This window comes from Poeciliopsis prolifica, unplaced genomic scaffold, assembly GCF_027474105.1.
Source record: "Poeciliopsis prolifica strain line A6 unplaced genomic scaffold, Auburn_PproV2 SCAFFOLD039, whole genome shotgun sequence".
Lineage (NCBI taxonomy): Eukaryota > Metazoa > Chordata > Actinopteri > Cyprinodontiformes > Poeciliidae > Poeciliopsis > Poeciliopsis prolifica.
The window spans coordinates 5,387,783-5,412,990 of record NW_026562414.1 but is presented as its reverse complement, the minus strand read 5'-3'; the positions used below and the strand labels follow the sequence as shown (position 1 = coordinate 5,412,990).

At 37.2% G+C, this 25,208-nt stretch overlaps 2 protein-coding genes across 3 annotated transcripts; one reads left to right on the top strand and one right to left on the bottom strand.

Annotated features, from left to right (window-relative positions):
• Nucleotides 1-256: 256 nt before the first annotated feature.
• Nucleotides 257-16,212, bottom strand: rfx6 (regulatory factor X, 6). Of its 2 annotated transcripts, none has more exons than XM_055054314.1 (20): nucleotides 16,001-16,212; nucleotides 11,310-11,463; nucleotides 10,501-10,624; nucleotides 10,189-10,250; nucleotides 10,037-10,114; nucleotides 9,904-9,931; nucleotides 8,961-9,068; nucleotides 8,795-8,872; nucleotides 8,612-8,725; nucleotides 8,058-8,107; nucleotides 7,829-7,988; nucleotides 7,607-7,751; nucleotides 6,456-6,565; nucleotides 6,254-6,371; nucleotides 5,103-5,225; nucleotides 3,983-4,186; nucleotides 3,613-3,910; nucleotides 2,377-2,744; nucleotides 1,518-1,718; nucleotides 257-763 (listed from the first exon to the last, which is right to left on the bottom strand). In XM_055054314.1, the coding sequence occupies exons 2-20, from the start codon at nucleotides 11,393-11,395 to the stop codon at nucleotides 591-593; spliced, it is 2,628 nt and encodes an 875-aa protein (XP_054910289.1). In that variant the 5' UTR covers nucleotides 11,396-11,463; nucleotides 16,001-16,212; the 3' UTR covers nucleotides 257-590. The 2 variants fall into 2 exon arrangements, with proteins under 2 accessions (XP_054910289.1, XP_054910290.1); XM_055054315.1 differs by having other exon boundaries at nucleotides 1,539-1,718.
• tdrd15 (tudor domain containing 15) lies at nucleotides 15,954-24,548 on the top strand. The gene is made up of 5 exons (XM_055054313.1): nucleotides 15,954-16,032; nucleotides 17,602-17,671; nucleotides 18,114-23,744; nucleotides 23,855-23,980; nucleotides 24,161-24,548. The coding sequence occupies exons 2-4, from the start codon at nucleotides 17,640-17,642 to the stop codon at nucleotides 23,952-23,954; spliced, it is 5,763 nt and encodes a 1,920-aa protein (XP_054910288.1). The 5' UTR covers nucleotides 15,954-16,032; nucleotides 17,602-17,639; the 3' UTR covers nucleotides 23,955-23,980; nucleotides 24,161-24,548.
• Nucleotides 24,549-25,208: the final 660 nt, after the last annotated feature.

The window sequence follows — 25,208 nt, the reverse complement described above, 5'->3', positions numbered from 1 at the left end:
ATAAAGGAAAAACAGAAAAAAGAAAATATTTTTTTGAAAAAGAAAGAAGAAAAAAATTACAAATTAAAGTCGTATCTGATGCAGTGGTGCCAGCAGTGGGTCCTGCAGCTTGTATCAGCTCGTTATGAAGCTAAAAATCGTTAAAAATTTCACACACTGGATTTGAAACTTCTCTTCTGAACACTTGAAAGGAAAAACTTAAAGAGAAATGTTCTGAAAACACATTTTAATAACATTTTGATATTTTTTCCTTTTGTTCTGCTTTGCAAGTTTAGATGATTAAATAAAGACCTGGATGTTCCCAGTACCTGTAACTACCAGCTTTCTCCACTAAAACAGTTCAGTTTTGTCTCTGAAACTAAACCAGCAGCGACAAAAACAATCCGGCGCGTTTTTCACATGTTGTGGGGTCAGTCAGCTTCTCGCTTTATTTATACACAGAAGACATGAAGAAACAGAAAATTATTCCATAACACATGCAGTTCTTTTGAATATTATTTTAGTGTTTATTAGTTATTTTCCATAAGTTAAAATAAGCCTAAGAGTTCTTTATAAAACAGTTACTTTGCCCCATCTTTCTGTTTCTATGATCAATGCGCTCCCCCCATGAACACGGTGTTGATGGGTGGCAGTGAGGAAACCAGGTCCTGTACCTCTGAGGACGCCGCGCCGCGCTGCAGAGACGTCAGAGCGTCCTGGGAGCCGAACGGAGACGGAAGTCCGAACATGCAGGTCGCAGAACCGGAGAGGGGAAGAGGATGACCTGAGGACAGAACCAGACACGTTCGATCAGAACCAGCTTCATTAGTTACAGAAAGGATTTTCATGCTTTCTGGTCATTAGGCTGAACAATCCAATGCTATTTGTGATTATTTGAACAGAAGGAAAACTTGCAGAGGTCCACAATTATGTCACCATTTATATTTAGCTTGCTAATTAAATATTTAGTTTGGAGCTGAACATGTAGCTACAAACGAAATATTTAGCATGAAGCTAAATATTTTGTAAACAAGCTATCCATTTAGCTCCAAACTAATTATTTAGCTCTGATCTAAATATTTAGCTCTGCTCTAGCTAACTCTTTAGCCGCAAACTAAATATTTAGTGAGCAAGGTAACGACTAGCTCCAAACTGAATATTTAGTGAGCAAGGTAACGACTAGCTCCAAACTGAATATTTTAGCTCTGATCTAAATATTTAGCTCTGCTCTAGCTAACTCTTTAGCCGCAAACTGAATATTTAGTGAGCAAGGTAATGACTAGCTCCAAACTGAATATTTAGCTCTGAGCTAGCCAGCACCTTTACATACAACACCCAATGAAAAAAAAGCCTAAAACAGAACTTTGGAGAACCCCGTAACAGATTGGATCAGGATTGTTCTGGTAGATATTTATATATTAAAAAAGTTAATCCTGATGCATCTGCCTTTTCTTGTATGTTATTTTTTGTAGAGCATATATGAAGTAGCATTGCTAAAATATTAGCAGTTGATTGGTCTCAGTGGTTGTGATATGGACCTGTTCCAGATTCTGCCTCACTGAAAAAGCTTCCTGACGTTTTCCTGCCAGGTTCGTCCAGGATGTTCAGCGGGTCGTGAACCTCGGAGAACGCTGTGGAGAACGGGCGAAGGCTTCCCACGCTGCTGATGACCGACACGTGCTGATCAACCAAAGGATTCACTCGCTGGCCGGCCAAGAAGCTGCTGTTGCCATAGAAACCTGCAAACAGACATGAAAACAAAATCTTAAGGTCAATCTTTGTGTGATTTTCGCTTTGTAGGAGTAGAAATTTGGTTCTTCAACAAATGGGAATACAAAACTTGAGCATGAAAAACATGAGAAAAAGGTCAAAACAAAAACATTATTTACTTTAATTAAATTAATTAGTCACTGAATAATCTCAGAATTCTAAAAAAAAAGTAGGAATTTTTACTTTTTTCTCAGAATTTGGGGAATAAATATGGAAAAAAATCTCAACTTCTCAGAATCTGATTTCAGCCTCCAAGATTCTGATTTTAATCTCTAAAATTCTTCTTTTTCTGATTTTTTGACATGAAAGCAGGATTCTGAGATTAGGATTCAGAATTATTCTAACTTTAATCTCAGATATCTGATTTGAGCTTCTAAAAATATAAATCCCATTTCTGAAATTAAGATTTTTTTCTCAGATTTCAGAGATTAAAGTCAGAATTCTGAGATTAGAATTCTGATTTATTCTGAGATTAAAGTCAGAATTCTGAAAAAAAAAAAGGTCAGAACAATGAAACTGAAGTCAGATTTCATTCTTTTTTTCCAGCGGCTCGAATCATCTTCCATACTTTTATGCGTCTAGCAAATATTCTCTGTTCAAACAGAACCGGACTCTAAGAATCCTCACCACCATGACCCAGAACGCCGTACGCTGACACCTGACAGCTGCCGCCGCCAGTGAGGTTCAACCCGGCCCCCATGAAGCCGAAACCATCTGTAGCGTCCAGAATCTGAGCCGGCCCCGCCTGCTGATCCAGACCCGGTTCTGTCTGGACCGATTCGGGACCCGGCGTGTATCTTGAAGGCGGCCGGACCGCGGCGCCGTACGCCGTCAGGGAGCAGTCGCTGCTCCCAGAGGAGTGATGGACCGACGGAGGGTAAAAACCGTCCTTGCTCAGGGTCGGATCGCCCAGGGACGGGTACCGGGCCAGATGGCACCCCAGAGAAGGATTAAGGGTCTGAATTGCTGTCAGGCAGGAATTCTGGATCTGAGACCTAAAAAAAAACCAGAGTAAGATTAATCATGTTATTCATAAACATTTATCTGGTTTATAGAATTTCCCCACAGAAAAATTCAAGCACTCAAGGTGAGTTACAAACTTTTCCAGCACTTTGGAAATAAAAACAGTATAAATAAAGTAAAAAAGACAGTTAAAATCCACTATTTTAACAGATAATTTAGTAGTTATTAATAACTTCTTATGATAATACACTACTTTCTACAGCAGGGATAAAGTAAAATAAGATGTTTATGTTCCTCTTACCCCACTCTTCTGGTTTGAAAATAAAACACTAATAAAAAAACTAATTTTAATAATTTTAACGTGTAAAATTTCTGTAATTTATTTCAATCACACATATCTTTAAGTCATTCAGTCATTAGGAATAAAAAATATTGAAGAAAAAAAAGACCATGTTAATATTTCTTGCATTTTGTAAATCTAAAGCAACAGAAGTTTGCTCTGATTTAACTTCATACAAATAGAACTTTTTTTCTCTTTTTATTATGTGCAAATCTTCATGGGTTCATCTGTAAATAACTTACAGCTTTTAATTTAAAAGATTTTGATTATATTTTTTTATAAAAAAAATGAGTCTGTAGTAATTAATTCCTAAATTAGTTTCAAATTAGTTCAATTATCGGAAACTATAATAACTAATAATTATTCAGAATAATTATCTGGATTAATCCAGATAATTATTCTACTTAAATATTATTGCTTAAAATATGCTTAAAATAACAACCAAAGCAGACAATCATCGGACCTAAAAACATTGTTTTTCCTAAAAAGTCCTACATTAATATAATTAGTGAAAGTAAACGTATTTAATCATGCTAGCATAAGCAGCACAAAAAGCTAACCTGGGAGCCGTTTGGTAGTTCTGAGCCGAGGGCCCGCTGTCGGCGGCGGGAAAAAACCCGCTGGACTGCGGCAAGCAGTGGTACAGGGTCTCCGGGTACGAGGAGCAGGGGCTGGGCTGCGTGATTTCGCTGAGAGAGGAGAGGCAGGAGGATGAGGAGAAGGAACAGGACGAGGGCGTCAGGGGCCTCCCCGCCATTGGCCCCTGGTTGATGACGGAGCCCCGATGGACCAACTCGGCCGGGGAGATGGGCGGCGTCATGAGAGGTCCGCTGACCTGAGAGAAGTCCATCTGACCGCCTTTTGGGAATTACGACAATTTTCAGACATTTTGTTTTTATGCTTAAACTGCCAGACGGTTACAATGGTTACCCGAAGACGTGAAGCCAGAATTGTCGTTCCCCTGATAGAGGACGGCTTTAGCTTCCAGGTCCTGCTGCTGATTGGTCGACAGAGGCATGTAGGCGTGTCCTCCAGAGGATTCGTTCTTCACCGATTGGTCGACGGAGGCGGGTTTGTTGCGGTTCGCTAGAAAGCAGGAGCTGGGCGACGCCATGAACGCAGCTTTACTGGCATCTGAAGGAGACAACCAAAGTTAAATTTCAGATGATTATTCTTATTTAGTGCTGCTGGAGGAGTGTAAGAGGGAAAAGTTTTTAAGGATGTTTTCAAAGTTGCAACATTTGTTACATATTCAGCTGCTGTGGTTGGCTTTCACACCACACTGTGTTAAACAAACTAAAAAAAACAAAAAACATGTTCCCCTCCTCGCCTGTGTGGGCGCTGCAACATGACCCACTCAGGAAAATTACACGAAACACTGAGCGAAACTGAGCGCAAAAATACTTGGTAAGATTTTGTGTTTGTTTTGCAAAATTAACCAGATTTTGTCGGTAAACAATCTGGATTGAACAGTACAGTTTTGATTTGGGTTCAGTGAAACTAGAGTTGGGTGGTAACTTATATACCTTACTCAATTACATTTGAGAAACGTTTGTAACGTGTGAAAAAAATTTACTTTTAGTAGTATTTTTAATATGCTGTACTTTGAGAATTTTATTATGAACTATTTCTATTCTCACTTGAGTAAAATTTCTGGATTTTCTGCCCACTGAAAAAATAACAAAAAATCACCAGACACAGACACACACCTGCAGCTTTTGTTAAAAGTTTCATAAAGTTTTTTTTATTGAAAGAAACTGATTTACAAAAAAATTATTTGTTATTTTGTCACTTATATGAAATATTGACATTTTCGTCACCATAATATCAAAATTTGCTTTATATTTGGTCCATTTTATGTAATTTTTGCATATTAAATGATTGATAATTTTATCAGTTACTAAGAACTTGAGTAGACTTTTAACCAAATACTTTTGTACTTGAATTTCTTAGGTGGCTACCTTTTACTTTTACTTAAGTAATTGTAGTTCTACTCTATCTTGAGTTCAGTTTTTGGGTTTTCTGCCCACCTCTGAGTGAGACCCAATACCTGCATTTTTCATGTATTTTTCCAGAAGGTTCTGCAGGTCCTGCTCCTTGTCGTTGTTGAACTGCGTCTCCAGCGCCAACAGGATGTACTCGTCTAACAACATCCGGATCAGATGGAAGGAACCTGTCAGCATCAGAACAGAAAGCGGCTCAGACGTTCTTCCAGCTGAGATTTCACTCGACCTTTCGAGCCCCACTGCTCTTTGTTTGACCTGCAGGGCCACACGTTTGTGTTTGAGCTTAAGTGGGCCTTCAGAGAGAGCCAGAGCCACCAAATGGTGGTTGTTTATTCATGCACACGTAGCCTGTGTGCGTGTGTTTGAACAGAGAGCACGCTGACCGCAGATAAGACGCTGTGTAATCAAAGCGAGTCTGGCCATTACGATTTATGATGCTATTGTAGCAATCTGCTTTGAGCTGGCTCGTATCGGACCGGCAGACGTCTTTCAGTGGGAAGATCTGAAAATCTTCATCTGCACTGCAGAGACACAAAATCTTAAAAGGTATTTTTGTTCTAGCAAATATTTCAGTACACTGAAATAAGACAAAACTAACTTTTCAGCAAGAAACGGGAGTTTGTTTTAAACCAATAATTCCTTGATATTGACGGCAAGACATGTTTTATAATAAGTGAAATAATTTGCCAATGGAACTAGACTTTTTCATCAATATTAAGAAATTATTGACTCAAAGCAATTGTGAAAAACTACTATGTCCATGGGTAGATAATTTAATTCATACTAATTATTTTGAGTAAATAAACAATTATTTATTTGTTTGTATAAGTCATTATAACAATAAAATGTATATCTTGCTGAAAAGTTACTTGTAAGTTAGTTCCGTCTTATTTTAAGTTTATTTGCATTAGAAACTGAACCAAAAATATTTGGTAAGATTTTGAGTTTTTGTAAAGTGAACCAAGATTTAGACCTAGTTCTCCGGGTGGATTGAAAATAAAACCTCCAGATACGATTGTAATGTTTCCCCCCCCCCAAAAAAAATTACAAATATTTTCAAAAAGTGGATTTTATAATCCCTCCTGCGAGTTGCACAATGCAACACACAGAACCTCCTGCTTTAAAACAATAACACCAATGTTATAAATGCCATAAAGCATGCATAAACTGGAATAAACTCTTTCCACATCCTTACCGAAGCTGGAGGCGTTGTTGAGCGTGAGGTTGTGCATGATCCGTGCACCAAAGAAGCTCCAGCGGAGGAGGAAATCCTGAGCTCGCTTCTTCACGGATCGACCGCACTGCTTGCCAGGCTGATGAAAACATAAAGAAATTACTGAAAAAGCTGCTTATTTTCTGTTTCAGTTTGTTTCAGTGAGTGGGTGAACTGTCTCTACCTTGATGACTTTGTGCTCCACCACCGAGTCCAGCCACTCTATGAACGACTCAACTGTGGCATTTTTCCTCAGCAGCTCCTTCAGTTCCTGAAAAACACTGATGGAGTCGTCTGGAGAAAAAAACAATAAAAACTCAACAAGAAAATGTAAAATTGCAGGCAAACTTGGGTAGGTTTTGTCACTAAATATGTAAAAGTTATTTCCAGTTAAATTAAAAAGCTTCGAAAGGTGCAAATATTTATTTAAACACTGGTTTTTACAATGTGTAAAAAAAAATTAGGATGAACTTTCTACAATCTGGACAGACCTAACAAGGCACTTCATTATGTTGAACATTCAAACAATAATTTGGATGAACTATTTTTTTGTGATTTTTTTTTCTTTAACTCATAAAATGTACAAAAACAAGATGAAATGTAGAAAAGCTAAGTATGAAAACCTAATGTAAAAAAGACAAAATTTATTTATTTACCCACTTTTTAATTTAAAATGTTATATTTTTTCATCGCTTACTCATTTGTCTGGATGAATTATTTTGTGATTTATTCACCTTATTGATTATTTATTTATTATTAACTAATGGTGTCATTTATTTCTTCAATTCTTTTTCCAACCATTTATTTATTTTTACATTCAGTCATATCATTTACTTATTTTTCTTTTTATTCAATATTTATTACAGTATTTTTTGTTCTGCCATTTAATTTTTAACAATCAAAGGGTCAAAGGTTACCAGTACATCACAGGGTTATTTGATAATCTATTTATCAAATTTATTTTTACTTTTTTATATTAACACTTCTTCTTTCTTTGTTCTATTAATTTGTTGAACATTTTTAAGAATTTTATGATTCATTTATATATTTATTTGTCTGTTGCACTACTACATTTTTATAAATGCTACAAATTATTTTTTGGTCAAAGCCACAATGAGGCTTTTAAAATCCTCATTGTGGGTTTGAATTTTTATTTTTTTAAGCACTCTCATCAAATCTCCAATTTAACTTAGAAATATTGAAGTTTGAAGATTAGATTTTTTTTATTAAACTAAACATTTTGGTTGCTAACATCTATGCTAAGCTAACAAACCCTGATGATGAATCCTGATCAGTGCATAACCGAACATCATCACAGGAGCTCGTTTCTCTTACACTCAGAGTAAATATCCGAGTCCTGGTCTCCGGCTGCCGACGCGCTGAGCAGCGGCTGTGAGTTGATGCTGCTGAGATCCACGCAGTCGATGTCCAGAACCATGCCAGTCACCACGGTTTGGTCGAAAAGAGCCGGCCGGGCAATCTGGGACGACGCAGAGAGAATAAGAATCATTTCCAGGTCCGTTTCCAGGCATCCAGTTGGTTTCTCGCCTGCTTTACCTGTGCCAGGTGCAGGAAAGATGTCTGCCTCTTCAGGGAGGAGACGAAGCGCCGTGCGATGGGGAGTTTCTTTGCTGCAAGGGATTCTGGGAGGTTCTCCAGAGATGAGGCCAACCAGTGTTCCCAGTGTTTGGCAAAGTTTCTAATGTCTGCCAATAAACTGAGAAACAAAAACACGTTCACCTCTAAATGATGAGAAGTTTTCTGGAGTAAAGTTTTAGAAACGCACCTCTCAGGCATTTCCTGCATCGTGGCTGGAATTAAAACGTCAGTTAGAACCTGAGAAAACACGACAAATCATGAGCAACACGAAATCAGACAGAGGAGAATAGATGATCATTTTTTCCCTTTAAACAAATAAAGGTCTGACTTTTCTACATTTCAGTAGGTATGGAAGAGCCTCAGGCCCACTGCAGCAACAATAAAAATCCTCACTTTAATCTCAAATTCTGTCTTTTTTTCCCCCTCAGAATCAAATTGAATCAAGTTGAAATTCAAACATACTTTATTAATTAAATGTTGTAACTCTATTAATCTGACTTTAATCTCAAAACTCTTATTTTTTAAATCGTGGATTTATTCTAAACGTAAATTGTTTCCTAAAAATTCAGATTTTAATCTCAAAATCAAATTTTGTCACAGAATTCTGGCTTGTTTACAAAAACTTTTGCATATTTTATTAACATTGTGGCTTTTCTCAAAACACTTTTTTTTTAAATTGTGTTTTTATTCGAACATAAAAAAGCAAAACTGCTTTTGTGTGCAGAAGTGTTTGATAGGAACCTTGTAGAGGATGGAGTCACAGACACAGAAGATGTCGACTATAATCGGGTTTTCCAGCAGCGGCAGCAGATGGTCGGGCATTCCCTGCCAGAAGTGAAGCAGGAAATTCTGGATCTGAGCAAAAACAAAATAAAGTGATGAATTTGTATCAGCACTTTATCAGCAAAAAGTACTGATAATGACCTCTTCAAAGTTGATATTGATGGCGTTATCCAGGATGCACTGGCAGTGAGTTTTATACATCATGATCAGAGTGTCAACCTGGAATAGAGAGAAAATTCAGTCGTCTAGAAACATCTTTTGTTTGTTTGTTCACTAAAACACAAAGCATGAAATAAAAATCAGCGACCTTTTCTCTGGAAATATTTCCCTGCAGCACGAGATGCTGGGCGTTGGGGAAGTCCGGAAGCAGCGTTCCGGTTTTAGAGCTCAAAGAGTATTTTCTGGTGAAGCCGCCCTGCAAAACAAACACTTTCACTTTTTACTCTTTATTCAAATCCATTTGGGAAAAAATGGGGGAACAGAAAATGCTGAAATCATAAATGACCAACAATGAAAGAATCTATTTTGGTCCACTCAGAGGATCATTCAATCTATCCATCATTTCATATCAAAATCCTGTTGAATTTTAAAGTTTTCTCCTCACAGTAGCGAATACGAGTTGCCCTCCGGTAAAAACATACGGTTGACTCCCAAATCACTCAGACCCTGGGCAGATTTCAAATTAAATTAATAAAAACGTAACTCAGTAGTTTGTTTCTGATTAGAAGGGAGGCAAACATCTTCCAAAAGATGTTTGCAACATCTGTGAGGCAAACATCTGGAACAGAATGTAACTGGAGAAGCCATTCCGGAAAAAAGGAAGCAATTTATCTATTTTAATTTAAGAAATGGATGTTAAATAGAGCACGTAAAAATGGCTGCAAATAGAAGCACAATTACACAACCATGCATACTTGACAAGCAGAAGTGGCATCTCCTGCGCAACCAACAAGATTGCAGCATGTGGTTTCTGGACGGTAAGTCAACAACAAAACACTCATCTTTTCCAGCAGCCATTGTACAGTGCAGGCAGCAGTAAAATTGATGACCAGATGTGCTGGAACTCAACGTGAAAAAAGTGAATTTTGTGTAATAGATCACCTTTAATTTCCCCAATAAACTTCCTGAGTGTTTTTTAGGTGTTGGAGACCTCACCATACTAATTTTTACTTTTTAAAAAACTAAGGCATAGTTCCTATTAAGGGTTAAAGTATGAAAACCTGCTTTGCATTGTGGGTAAAAAAAAGTACCTCATTCTTGAGCTTACTCCCTGAAAATCTGCAAGCAAAACAAAACGAGTCAAATTCAAACAAAACTCTTTAGCTGTTCCAATCATTTTATCATGTTGTTAAACTAATAGCAGAAGGTTTGAAATAAACTCACCTGGTCAAACCTTTACCTGAATACACGGAGTGATAATAGGCGCTGCTCTCTTTGATCCCAATTCCATAGTAATGATATCTGGAAAATGTTGCTATGCATAAATTCACATGAAACCCAATATGTATATATTTTTTATTGATTTTTCTTTTTACTTGGAGTGTCCTCTGGTGCCGAGTCGTCTTGTTGTCAGAAGAGGAAACTTTTGTCGAATTGTCTGATGAGCAGAAATGGCATAAAATAAGCTTCAAACTATTTATTTTAAACCGCATGCATCATTTTTATTCACTAAAAGTAAATGGAGAAAGAAAATGATTTTAAATTTAAGGTTTTACAAACAGACTTGCATTATAAAAACTAGTCAACATGCTGAAAGTACAGCTGATTATTACTGCAAAACAAAAACCTTATATCTGGTTATTTGTGTATTAAAATTGAAAGAATGTCAGGAAAAAACATAAACTCACCTTTCCAAAAGTAGCAGCACATGCTGGCTCTAGTTTCTCTTTCCTGCAGAAGTCCAGATAGTGAGCATAAAGGATGCAACGAGGCAGACACACTCCTTCACACACGATGTAGTTCTCCTCAAGCCTGCAGAGAAAAACAGAAGATCAAACATCATGTTAGAGACGCCAAAAGATTAAAAAATAGCACCAGGAGAAGAAAAAATGACTTGACGAGTAGCAGAACAAATTATTATTTTTGTTTTCCCTGAGTGACGCCTAAATATTTAACATGACATCCATTCATAGTTATTATTACAATTGTGTATCAGGGATATCACAGATGGAAAATAAACAAAAGGAGAAAATGTCTGCCAGAAAAAAATCTGAAATTTTAAGATTAACCTCAGAAAAGAAAAAAAAAAACATTGAAGTTTCAATTGATAGAAAATTTTGGAAATCTACAAAAGTTAAAATTTCAAAATTTCTGAGATTAATCTAGAGTTTTTTCTGGCAAATTTTTGACTTTGCAAACTGATCTTTTTTTTCTTCTGAATTTTTTTCTATTTTATCCATGTTTGTTACCCCCCAAGAAAACATAATTATGGCATGAATTAAAATAATAAATAAACACATTAGAAGACACTAATGAACAAATCTCAGATATTCATTCTGTTTCATTATTGTAGCATCTATTTCATTTCAAATGAGTGACATAATCCTTTAAAAAATCCCCGAAACAGGACATATTTATGTCACACTGTGAGCAAAAACAGGATGTTTGTGTATGTTCTGTAAATGTGAAGCAAGATCCTTATGTGTGCAGCTCTTACCACTGTAGCGTTAGCTGCGTTTGTTTCTTCTTGTCCTTGATGATCTGACTGATTGTCTTCCTGGACGAACTGATGCTCTGTTTCATGGTCAGGTCAGAGTTCAAGTCTAACAGGTCGTGCTCGTCTTCGGACGAAGGCGTCTCATTGCTGTCCTCTGCAGAGAAATACAACAGAGCTGGAAGGTTTGAGCCAAAATTCACCTGAAAAACATGCAGAAACTTCTGGAAACTTTCTGCCTGTTTTGTAGTTGCATGTTTTCCAACATGCAACTACGTTGCATGTTGGAAATGGGTGAAATTATTTGAAAAATCTGCAATTCTTTCAGTAAAATCTCTCCTGTAAATGCAGTGTTGTGCAGTTTGAGAAACTTTTACTGCGCTCAACAACTGTAAACTTTAGCTTGTAATTAAAAACAACTATAAAAATATCCGTATTTCTATAGTTAAGAAAATATAAAGAGTAATTTTCTTAACTAAATATTTCTCTTCTCTTAAATTAGTTCATTAATGTGCTTCTGATAGTTTACTCTGAGATTTCTCCACTAATGGAGCGTTTGATGAGTAGTTCTTAATTTATTTTAGCCTGCAAGGTTTTCCTTATTTCCTTTTCTTTCATCCGGCCTTGGAAATATTTCTGCCTTTGTTTATCCCTCAAGTTTAATTGTTTACCTATTATTGAATTACTAAAGGGAAACAATAAGAAGCGGATAATGTTGAAAGGAGTCAATAAAGTAGATGTATTTATTTTCTGAGGTTTGCAGTTGTAATTTTTAAGGCCTGTACTGTGACCGCATAATGACTTGTTATTTTGCTAATGTTTTTATTTCTTTTCCTGTTCCAAAGAAAAAGCTTTTCTACAAACCAATGTGTTAAATTACTTTCAGAAAAGGTTCTAAAAGAAATTCCTGTCAATTCTTACATCAAGATAATATTTTATTAGCTATTTAGCTTCACAATTATTTTGTTTTAATCAATTTGTCTCATTTTAATTGTTGAAGTAATTTAGATGGAAAAGAAATGCAAATATGTCATTTGTTAATTTAGTTTTGATTAATTTAGCTTTTATTTTTAGTTGGTTTGATAATTTTTCACAAACGTCAACGTCCCATAAAAGGAAATGTCTCCATCCTGTTTTTCTGTACTTACAGTAAATATTTAAAATGAAGCAACACTTGTGTTTTTTTTGCAACATTAGCGGTTATAAACTGGGTTTATTCAGCTTATAATGAGAAAATGTCTCTTTGGATAGGAAATGTTGCACAGTTTCCAAAAACTCTCCTTCAGAATATTTTTTCACAAGCTTGGAGCTCATCAGGAAGATGACTTTAGTTTTTCTGTCAGCAGTTATTTTTACCCTGGCAATCTGCCACAGACTCTATTAGCCCTTTCATGCTAGCAGCTAGCAGGTGGTTTAGCTAAACTCTCCTCAGTTTGGGTCCCAGAGTCCGACAAGTATCTGGATGTGGTTTGCACGCTGCAATGAAGAACTCAGTCTCTATTTTGAATTTTCACAAATGGCCAATAGCGGATGCTAAGTTTTTATTTAGCGCTTTTGCTAACATTGAAAATGTTTAGCCCAACTTAGCTTTCCATAAATAAATACATTTCCAGAAAGATCCTGAATAACTAATTCACTTGGCTCTTCAACTCCAGTTCTTCAACTTTATTCAGCTGAAAAAAATTCAACATCTGCGTTAAAGTTTTGGTTATTCATGCTCTTATTTTGAAGGGGGAACTGTTTGCAAAGCAGCTGCACTTCTTCATTTTTTTTTCCTTTTCTCTGCCATACAGGTAAAAAAGAAAACATGAAGAACAGAGAACATGTTACAAACCTGGATGCAATTTCTAAGCATTATATGACAAGTGTAAATTACAATGTCAAAGTTAAATTGTTGGTGAGGGTTGTAGTATTTAAAGAGTAAATTTAATTTAGCATCTAAACTGTAATTTAAAGATCTGTAGAGATGTTAATTGAAGATCACAAAATCTGGAAGTTTTTAGTTTTGTTTTTCCAGGCTGGATGTTCTCTGTGTGTAAAACAAACATTCAGCACATATTGCATAATCCAATCATGTGGTCAACTGAAGCTAATGTACAAAACGAGCTGAATATAGACATAAACAAGGCCTGGAGCCAAATAAGTCTCCAACATTCAGAATGAAAAATAACTAATGTGCTAAGATTTCCTGTTAAAAAACAATTATTGTGTCTATTACTTAAAATATAATAGAAGAGCAGGTTTCAAAATGGCGTGTTAGCTAAATGAGAAGATTTTATTTCAATAGGCTGAAGCAAAAAAGAACATTATTAGAAGAATCACTTAAAATTTCTTATCAGGTGGCAGCGAATAGTTATAGAAAATCAAATAACAATTTTCATCTTTTTCTTTTTCTAATTTCTAAAACCATTATTAAGATCGTTTTCTTATTTTTTTTGTATTCGGATGAAAGTAAAAACACATTTTACCAGAAGTATATGTACAATAAAATAAAAATGATTGACATTAAAACATTTTATCAGGGAGCTTACTACACATAGAATGTAACATGCACTTTTTAACAAGCTTTTCTTTGCACAAATGACAACCTTTAAGCATAATAAAGGTCATTATCAGCTTTGTTGAGTATGTTTTCTGAAAATTAATCACATTTTTGTGTGGCAATAATCAAAGAACCATTTAATTTACTTGTTCATATGGAAAAGTTGAGTGAGTGAAAGTGATAAAAGTTTTGCTCAATTATTTTCAAGCATAGCTGCAAAGATATGGATTTGTCAGTGATATTAGGAAGCAAAGTTAAAAACTTTGCAACATTTTCTGAACACAAACATAAATATTATTTGAATTAAGTTCTAGCTCCACCTTGTGGTTAATTAGTGTCACTGCATTTATTTAAGTTTGAATTAAATCATATAATTCATACGTAAAAGAGAAAATCCACTTCAGTTGAATTTTAATTATGTACATAATAAAAAATGTATTATGTAAGGTGATTAATCACAGATTTACCTGATTTAATCCCAGAATCGTCTTCTAGATGAAAAGTTGTTTGTCCATTAAAATCAGAGTTTATTTCTGGTGAGTTTTGCAAAGTTTTTGTAAAAGAGTGAATAAGAAACATGTCGCCTCTGGCTGAACTCTCACTGCTGCGCTTCATCGGCATGATAGACGAATTTAAAAAAAACAACAAAAAAAACTCGTTTTTCTTAAATTAACTAAATAAAATTAAAGTTTTCATCCACTGATCCATGAAGAAACCTTTAAGCAATACTTCTCAACCTCTTCTTTGCACAGATCCAGCTGAATATCACAAGCATTAGGTCCAGCATTTTGGAGAAGTGAAGCTGCGCCGAGGGAAGGAAGAACTAATGAAGCTGTGGATGCATTCATCATATTTACCAAAGACTGAGCTAATCCACTTTATCAATGATTAACAGAAAACCCTCATCCATCTGTCTATCCATCTATCTACCTATCCATACCTCCCACAGTCAGCTGGCCTCTTACTTCAGGTTAAACACACACAGATTTCAGAGCTGATCTCTTTGTTTCCTTTCTATCAGGAAAGATTTAAATCTAAAATATCTGGATATATTTGGGTTAAATACAACAGTCCACAACCATCCAAAAGAAGTTTTAAAGTAAAATAAATGCATATTTTCTTTCAGTAGCTTAATTTAAAACTGAATATATATATATATATTACTACATTTTTTATCTCTACAACAAATAAACATGAATTAATTTCAACAAAATCACACCAGTTAACAACATGTAAAGATATAGGATGTTCTTAGTTTTAATTTTTGATGCATTGCTTTCGGTTTCCCTGGGGTATAAATAAGATGCGACACACAGTTCAGACGCTGATTTGGCGTCTTATTGTCATCAAAACAAAATGAAATATTAATTGATTTTAATAGTTGCAAGAGGTTGGAAATGAGAACACATTAGGTATGTAGAATTGGTTTCTGTCCCTTTAAAAATGTTCCCATTCATAATAAATTATTAGTTTCTACGAAAACTTCTTGTATTACAAATATTTCATAATACAAAATGCTTAATGTTGAATATATTATTCAGATTGTTTAATTCTGTGTGCAGCAAAAGATTAAAAAACATTTAAAAGTGTGAAATATTTTGGTGTCTATTTCTAAATATACAAAGTCTGACTTGTCCGGACTATATTTCTCCAAACATGGTTTTCTGTTATTTTTTGATACCTTTAATTGATTTATGAATGTGAAACAAAACAAATATAAATATTGTTGCTTTGTTATGCACAGTGTACATTAGTATAAAATTAAAAATAATCGTACATTATTAAAAGTTACTTAATTAATTAATTATTTAATTAATTAATTCATGCATTTTTATGTGATGGCGAGTTATTTATTGTGATATATTTATTATTTTTTAATAATATTGCAGTGACCAATAGTTACCAAATTCATTTTGTGTATTTTTAAGGGGGGACAAAGAAACATGGGTCAATGTTTGAGTATTTCAATTATCAAAATGGATATCCATTATTTATCATTTACCAATGTGTTCATTGTTACAGTCTGACCGAGATTTATTTGTTTGTTTATCCGTTAAAACGCGGAATTCATTAATGCGCATCAGAAATTAGCATCGCTAGCTTCACTGAGGCTAGCAATGGTTCACAGCCGCGGCTGGTAGCTTGGACTTACCGAGTCGCAGCGAGCAGGAAACGGGCGCCAAGGTGAGTTGGGTCACTATCTGCGGTCAGAAAGGTGTCACCACTCGACCAGTATTCCCGGTTACTGGTCTTAAAGCAGACCAGCGCGGTTAGACTGGATTAAGATTTTTTTTAAAAATTGTTGGGTCGTCTGTTAGCTCAGTTAGCTTCGTTAGCTGTTTGGTGTTAGCTCCCGCTTAATGAAGCTAATTTGCTGAGTCACTGTTCGTTTTTGTCAAAAACAACCGTTCAAGATAATTTTTAGATAGCATTGTTGGTATTCTAAAATGTTTCTATTTTATCTTAATAAAAATATAAACCGACTAGCTTTTAAAAAAGCAAATATATTCCGAAAATAAAAAATAATTACACTGAGTTTTGTGAAATCTGCAAAATTATGGAATTTTTGCATTTCTCAGTAAACGTATAATGAAATAAAGGCATTTTTCTTGTCACTCTTTCGTCTGTAAAAACTGCATCTATCCTTCGTCTACTCATCCATTTATTGATGCACCTGTCCATCTCGATGAGCCATCCATGCCACATGGAGAGGTCCTGTAACATAAATTATTAATTGCTTTATTGCCTTTATTTAATAAATTCTCCATCACAGCTTTATTTATTTACCTTTTGGTTCCCTGATTCTTAGCTTCCCAAAGTTACTGAGGTGTTTGGTTCCAATATTTTCCAACTTGTGCACATAGAATTCTATTCTATTCTAAATATACTTTAAAAATATTTTGGTTTCATTTTCCTAAATCCTAATCTTATTATTTCTTGTTTTATAATAATAAATCACTGCTATGTTTCTATGTACAGTAATCATATTTATAGGTTAAAAAATTACCATAATTACCAATGTAAAAATGTAATTTTTTCCTGTTGTGGCCATTATTTAATCCATTATTTTAAGGTGACACTTTTTAATGTACTGATATCAAGTTATTGCATAAACTAGTTCAAATTTTATTGCAAGTAGAGTAAGATGAATATCTAAAAGCTACTAAATTAATGATAAAACAACCTTGTTATCTTGATAGTTCTTGTTTTGAACTACCAAATAACATTTTAAGATTCAGTTTGTGTGGGTGTTAGTTTGGGAAGTTTACTAATATTATTCAATAACACAGAAACATTTACCACAAGTGATTTCTTATATGCATTATTACATCCTTGTCACTTTATGTATGTTATTATTTAGAGTTTCTGTTAATCACTAGAATACAGTGAACCCTTTCTTTTCTCGGTTCAGTATTCAGAGATTTTTCTGTGGAACATAACTCTAAACCGTAATTATTAGTAGAAATGTGCCTATTCCAGCATTTTTTCATGGAACAGCATCAATTTTCATTGGGACTGATTGGCAGTAGAGCAGAAATAAGAAAAACTGTTTATTAGCTTCAGCGCTAAGACCATTTCCACTGTGGCTATTATATTAAGGTATATTGTAAAAAGTACTCGGTTATTAGTGTATTTAGAAAAGGCTTTGAGGATTTGTTCATAGGCAGCTGTGATCCTGAACTACCGCAAATATTTGGGGTCGTCTGTATTTAATTAAAAACTTACATGCAGCAATATCTGTATTCCCTGTAGGTTGATTTGGTGATTTGAAAGGACCTCATTCTGCTACAATGCAGTCCAAGCTTGGACCAGAACATGAGAAGTAAGTAAAACAGTTAAATCATAAACATACCAGTTGGAGTGGATGAGTTGACTTCTTTAGGTTTTTATCTCATTGGTTGTTTCCTGTGTTTACTGCTAGAATGTAACTATTAGTCAGCACTATTGTGAAACATTAGATCAAGATAATTAACTTTCCAGTTGTGACATTTATTTCTTTATAAGTAGCTGGACTGTATTTACAATTTAAGTGACATCTAATGGTAGATATGATGTAGGGGTTTCAGAGTAAAAGCAAAAGAGTTTTTTTTATGCATTTCGATGTCTGATCAATGTTTTGAAACACACCTCGTTTAAACACGAGGCTGTTGGGTTCTTCCTTATTGGACAGTACTCTAAGTTTCCTGCTTTCATCAATTACAATAATGTAATAAAGCATGACAGATAGCATATTGTTTATCAATTGATGCTATTTGAATTTGCAGGTCAGAAGATTCAGGTGTACTGACACAACATGCCCTTTGGTCAGTGGATCTCACGTTGACGCACTTGGACTGGAGCCCCGAAGCCACCCTGATTCACTTCCAGGGACAATATCCTTCCATATGTGAACTGGACTACAACATCTTGCAGCAAGAACTTCAGAATGTACCAAAGACTAAAGCCGCAGTGGACGTCCCCGATTTCTGCCTAGTTGAAGATGTGACTTCAGCTCGCTGGTTCAGAGGAAGAGTTCAAAACCGAAAGGAGGACTTGCTCGATGTTTTCCTCATAGATTGTGGAAACGTCCTGAGTGTCGACATCGCTCACATATCTTCCTGTTCGGACGACTTGTTCATCCTGCCTCCAAAAATAGTCAGTGGATTTCTGGCAAATGTACTGATCCTCCAGAATTGTTCTCACTCTGTTGTTGAACAATATTTGTCAAGCTTGATGGGTAAAAATGTCACAGGTTTTATCCAAGCATTTCTTCCTCACAAAGTGCTTCTGTTTGAAGCGCCTGACATCAACTCTGATCTTGTTCGACATGGTTTTGGGAAACATGTGGACCGAGATACATTTCTCCTCCTGGTTAGCATGCTTACAGAGGTGCCACTCAAACAAAACATGGAGCCAGTTCCTGATCTGCTCATTGAAAAATCAAGAGGCCAAGGATTTTGCTACAAATCATCCAGCTTGCAGGGATATCAGGACATGTTGTCATTCTGTGGGCCTAAATTTAGTTTTGGGACACGCTCTAAAGTGCGAGTAACTGCTGCTGTCCATCCTGGGCTGTTTTATTGTCAGATGGCTAACACAGCAGCAGAGCTGTGGCAAGTTTCAAAGAAGCTGGCTGAAATTTGTGAGGACAAAACCAAAGGATGCAGTCAGAAGACTCCAGAGAACCTGGGTGTTCTGTGTGCAGTTAAAGGAAAAGATCAGAGATGGCACCGTGGCTTTGTGCAGCTCCTGCCAGCCAACTCTCAAGTAAGAGTTTTCTTCATTGACTATGGTTTCTTTGAGACAGCAAAAGTTGAGAACGTCCACAGCTTACCTTCTGAATTTTACTCAGTGCAAATAATGGCGTTTCCGTGCACACTTCCCTCTCTGGCTGACCAGGATTTGGCATTGAGAACTCAGCAAATGAGTCTCCTCAAGGCAGGGTTGCTTGGAGCAGTTCTCGATGTGGAGATCACTGGTTTTGATAAAGATAATCATTTGTACACCATCACGTTGCTAAGTGCTAAAGATAAACACCTGGAAGAACCAGAGCCGCCCCAAAGTCTTTCCTCTGAGCCATTTTCAGATGTTGAGGAACCGTCCCCTCAGGATCGATATGAAAATTATGAGAAAATTCTGGATGAAGCAGTATACAAAACCCTTGAAGCAGAGGAAATTCAGGTTGGCTCCTTTTTCATGGGCTATGTTGAGTACGCTCAGGATCCAAACCACTTCTGGATCAGAACCCAGAAGCGCAACCAGGAGCTTGAGGAAATGATGGCCAAACTAGGAGAGCACTTCAGTCAGGTGAAGCTGGATGAAGATGTACTGCTGAATCCGGAGGTAGGGGCAATGTGCTGTGCTCTGTACAATGAAGACTTTCATTTCTACAGGGGTGTGGTGACAGATATTCTCGAGCACGGGGCCGAAATCCTTTTTATTGATTATGGGAATGTTGAAAAAGTGCCACACAAGTTGATTAAGAACATACCCAAGACATTTGCTGGCACATCCCCCTTTGCTGTCTGTTGCACACTTGTTAACATTTTTCCTTTAGATGATGTCTGGCCTAGCGCAACACGTCAGTTCTTCAGGAAAACAGTGTCCGGCAAAGCTTTGCTTGTCCACCTAATCCAGATGAGAAAAAATACATTTGCCGTCGACTTGTTTGAGATGGGAAGTGACAAGAGCATGACTGAGGTCTTGATCTCTTCCAAACTGGCTGAGTACATTCCACGTGTACCTGTGGAGAAAAAACAAGATGTTTTGGATAAAGCAAGATGGCTACAACGCTCTGAAACAAACATGAGAAAAGAGCAGCGGCACAACTGTGAAGGAGAAGTGAGCCTGTGCAGAAATGAAACTGAGAAGATTGAAGTTAATTCTGGCTACAAAGCTTTAAAATTCAAGCCAGGGTTTGAGGTCTCTGTACGCTGCTCCTATATAAACTCTCCATCTGACTTCTGGTGCCAGGCTCTAGATGGAACTCAAGCTTTGGAGAAGCTCATGGACGACATCCAGCTCCATTACTCAGCTCACACAGTTCCCCTCCATCCAGAAGAGTCGTGCTGCATTGTAAAGTCACTTGAAGACGGACGCTGGTACAGGGGCTTAGTCATTGGAAACAGGAGGAGCCAAGCCATAGTGATGCTGATTGACTACGGTTCCATTATCCTGGTCTCACCTTCTCATCTTCAGGCAATTATGCCAGAATATCTTCGGTTGGAAGGACAAGCTTTCAGATGCAGCCTTTATAACCTCATTGAACCAGCAGATCCAAAATACTGTGGCGATTGGAGTCCCCATGCATGCAACTTGCTGAAAAGTTTTGCCCTCAACAGTGAAGGTGTTCTGAAATGTAAAATTTCATCCTTGTTGAATGTGAAAAACAAAGGCATATGCAACGTTGTTTCTCTCCACAACACTCAAACACAGCAAAGCGTAGCAAATACACTTATTGAGCAGGGACTTGCAAGAGTAGCAACTTCATCTACGAGGCAAAACTCTGATGTGTTCCCCGAGTCTTTCATCTACTCTTCATTTGACCTAAGTCCTGGAGATGAAGAACAGGTCTATGTTACGCATGTCAACAGCCAGTGTGAAGTCTACTGCCACCTTGAGAGGAACACAGAAATCATTGAAGAACTCGAGATTAAAATCTTAGAGGCAACTGAAAACATGCAAGACAGGACAGGAGCTGTTGTGAGAAAGATGTGTCTCGCAAAGTACTTGGATGGCAAATGGTACAGGGGTGTAACCCTAAGTGTTCAGTCGTCTCTGCATGTTGGCGTTTTCTTTGTTGACTACGGAAACACAAACATATCAGAGAAAAAGTCTGTCATGTTTATTTCCAGAAGCTGTGAAGACCTGTTGTATACGCCAATGCAGGCTGTAAGATTCAACCTCCATTCAGTGCCCACAGAGGAACTCTATGCAGACGCCTTGGAGTGGCTCAGCAATGCAGTCCTCAATAAGCTGGTGAGGGTTGTTGTTCGAGGAAAGAGGGATGATGGGTCATTTGATGTTGAGCTGTTTGATGGAGAGATCAACATCAATGAGAAGGTGAAGGAGCTCATTTTGAGTCTTTCCCAGAAACCAGAGACTGCAGTCAGATTTTCTGTAAGCTGCGGAAAAACAAAAAAGCAAAACCAGCGCATGAAATGTGAATTTGGCGCATTCAAAACTCTTCTAAAAGTGCACAGTGCATCTCCATTTAAAGCAATCAGTGCAAAACTGAAAAACACCAAAAATTCTGCAGTTGGTAGTGCCCCAACCAGGAAGGCAAGAGGCAAACAAGAACTTGTGAAAAATCAAAGGAGGACTGGTCCTATAAAACCTCAAATCAAGTCCACAAGTGGAAACCAACATACAATGCAAACACAGCACAGACAGAAAAAAAGAATGCCCCAACTGGTGCGGATGCCATATAAAAAGATAAATCCTGGATGTAGGGTAAAATGTTTTGTGTCTCACATTGACTCCATCAGTAGGTTTTACCTCCATGTGTCAGATGACGAATCTGCCATCCTGAAACTGGGCGAAGATCTCAACGCAAGTGTCTTCAAAGATTCCTTGAAGCTGGCCTCACCCTTGACTGTCAGTGATGCTGTTTTGTCAGAGTTTGAGGAGGATGGTGCTCTGTATCGTTCAGTTGTGAAGAACCAGGAAGATGATTCCTCCTACAAGGTGGAGTTTGTGGACTATGGAAACTCAGCATTTGTAGAAAAGGAAAAGATCTACTTTCTACCGGAGCAGTTCCTGTCCCAGCCAAGGTTTAGCATTCCATGTTCACTGATTAATACATGCACCTATAGAGATGAAGCTTCTTTCATCGATGCTGTGACAGAGAAGCCACTCTTGGTTGAGTTTGTTTGTCAGATTGGGGATCAGTGGCAAGTCAAGGTTGAGCTTCTTGATGGAGAATCTGAAAGCGATGCAACACTTAATAGCACCTCTGTAGCAAAAAGCAAAGAGGCGACTCCATCACTTTTATCTGATTTCACTCCAAGCACAAGTCCCTGTATAAAGAACCTCAGAGAAGAAAGTCAGCAAAGTGAAAAGTACAGAGAAGCAGCAGCCACCATAAAGAATAAGGGTTTGATGCCAGAAACATCAGCCAAGCAGAAAGTCCAAAACACCAGGAGGGGTAGACAAAAATACTGCAGAAGAAAGTGGTACAGGAAGTTCAAAACATCTTCCATCCCAGGCTCCAGGGACTGTCCAGAAGTGTTCATCCATCAGACTGTTCAGGCCAGAGACACAGAAACTGGAACCATTCTTTCAGTCCAGAGTGACGGCAGCTTTTATGTCAGACTGACTAAAGAAAACAACTTGCTAACATCGATGGAAAGACATATAATGGACAACATAAAGAAGTACAAGACTCTGCCTGAGAAAGATGTCAAACAAGACCTGAAATGCTCAGTCCAGGTTGAGGACGGCAAGTGGCGGCGAGCTGTTGTTCGGCAGATACATCAGAGAAGGATTGAGGTCTTCCTTGTGGATCATGGAATAACTGTAGAAATTCCAAGAGGGCCTGTCCAACAGCAATGTATCGACCTGAAAGAGGTCCCAAACCTTGCTTTGTTGTGCAAGATAAACTGTGTTCGTCTCGATGAAGATCCAACACCTCTGTATGAAAGGCTCAAACCGTTAGTAGGCACTGAGGTCAAGTTGGTATTTGTCCAAATTTCTGAAGCTGATGAAGTTTGGCTGGTTGAAATCGCTTCATTGCACGAAAATGGAGACAAGACTGCATCAGCAGCTGAAACCCAAAATGAGGCTCCACTAGATGGATTCACCGCAGACACCAGCACTCCTCAGCTGCTGCACTTTGCTCCCCTGGAGACAGACAAAGCTTACTCTGGCTTTGCATCTGCATTTACCACTCCCTTTGAGTTTTGTGTTGTCCTCCAAAATTTACTCATGGATAAAGTGTCTATCATGTTGGACAACCTGCCTGGCAACATACCTTCTCTTCCGGAAGCCCACCGGGTTCCAGGTACCTGCTGCCTGTTGAAGTCTGAATCCAAGAACAAGTGGTGCAGGGCTCAAATCATACACACCGACGCCACAGTGGTCCTGAAACTTGTCGATTATGGGCACAACGAGGTCATACGATACCATGACCTCTCCGAGCTGAAGCAGCTTCCAGTGGAGCTTGCAAACCTCCCAAAAGTGACTTATCCCTGCGTTCTGAGAGGGGTGAAACCGGCTGGTGTGGACGGACAGTGGAGTGATGAGGCGGCAGCCTTCTTCAAGGATTGTTTGTACAAGAAAGATCTGCAGATCTTCTTCAGAGAGTTTGGCCACAACTCCATCTGGAGAGTGGACATTGTTGCTGATGGAGTCCATATCGCCAAGAAGCTGGTGGATGCAGGACATGCAAAGTATATAGATGTATTGCTTGGATGCAGGTATACTCTCCAGATTCTACTAGTTGTAAATTATAAGATGCATGATGTAGATTATTTAACAAAACGATGCTATGTTGGTAAGATTTTTATTGCATTTCTCTCACCTAAAGGTTTCAGGAGGCAAGTCCCTGTAAAAACCCTCAGGTTCGTGATACCGATGAAGAAAAGGTCAACAATAAAGTTGAGGCAACTTTGATGGGTGCAAAGTGAATGCCTCAGAATCACATCAAGTCAATGTAAGAAACAAATAGTTATAAAGACAGTAAATAATAAATACTGGCTGTGGGAAAGTGATCTTTCACAACATAAGATATGCAGGTACTTCATGAAGTAGTTTTGCATAAAAATGCAACTTGTTCACTATCATATTCTAGCAGCAACGTCCGTGTTATTAATCTCATTTTCTTCTCCAACAGGTCTCCTGATTTGAAGAAAGCGTCTTCAAATGTTTGCTGCAGTTTTTTTTAAATCAGCCACACAACAGAAGTTTACATTTAAATTTCTACGTATAAACATTTGGTTTTATTGATTTGTGGTTGATTATATTGTATTATAATTTCATCACTCAACCCTTTTCATTCCTTAAACTTAGCAAGTTTGTTGCTCTGGAGGACGGCATTATTTGTTAGAGGCTCCTCAAATGTGATCATTTGGTTTTTTTAGATTTTTAGGTTGACCTTGTTTTGTGTGTGTATGTTCAAGACTTTTATATTAAGTAGGGAGATTGTTTCAAGTCAAGATTTTCTGATAATGTAATATTTTTCTGGTGGCTTGACTGAAATAAACTTATTTTTGTTAAAATCACCTGGGTTTTCATTTTGCTCCTCTTAGTGGTATTATGGAACATTAAATGTAAATGTGCTTTGCAATCTCTCAACTGTTCCCTTCACATAGATGTGAAACTATTAAAAATATAATTCTGTGTTTTATTAACTTATTTCCTACACAGTATTTTAAGATACTTTTTTCTTAGCTAAAGTCGATGCTGCGCAGATAAATTACTCAAAATAAGCACAGTTGGTATGAGCTTCTTAGGAACATCACATAAACTTTTGTTTTAAAAGAGAATTGAATATCAAAACATTGTCAAAAGTGGGATTTGAACCCACGCCTCCAGGGGAGACTGCGACCTGAACGCAGCGCCTGGACAAGCGCCAGGATGTGTTCGTTCCGTTTACGTCATGAATAACTTTACTGCGTAAGCAATCTTTTCGTTCATGCTCAAATCTTTTCCCTCATTTAAAAAGATTTGTCTTTCCAGTTGTAACTCAAATTCTGAATTAAATTTGATCTTAAATTTATATTAAAGTTGCCTTATGAACGTTTCAATGTATGGCAGTCATTTTAATTTGCATCATTTTTATCTATGGCAGATGTGACGGCCCTGTTGTCACAGTCCTGTGATTTACTATCAATTAAGGTCCTCAATGTGGAGGCGCTTCCATCACAGACACCTGGATGGTT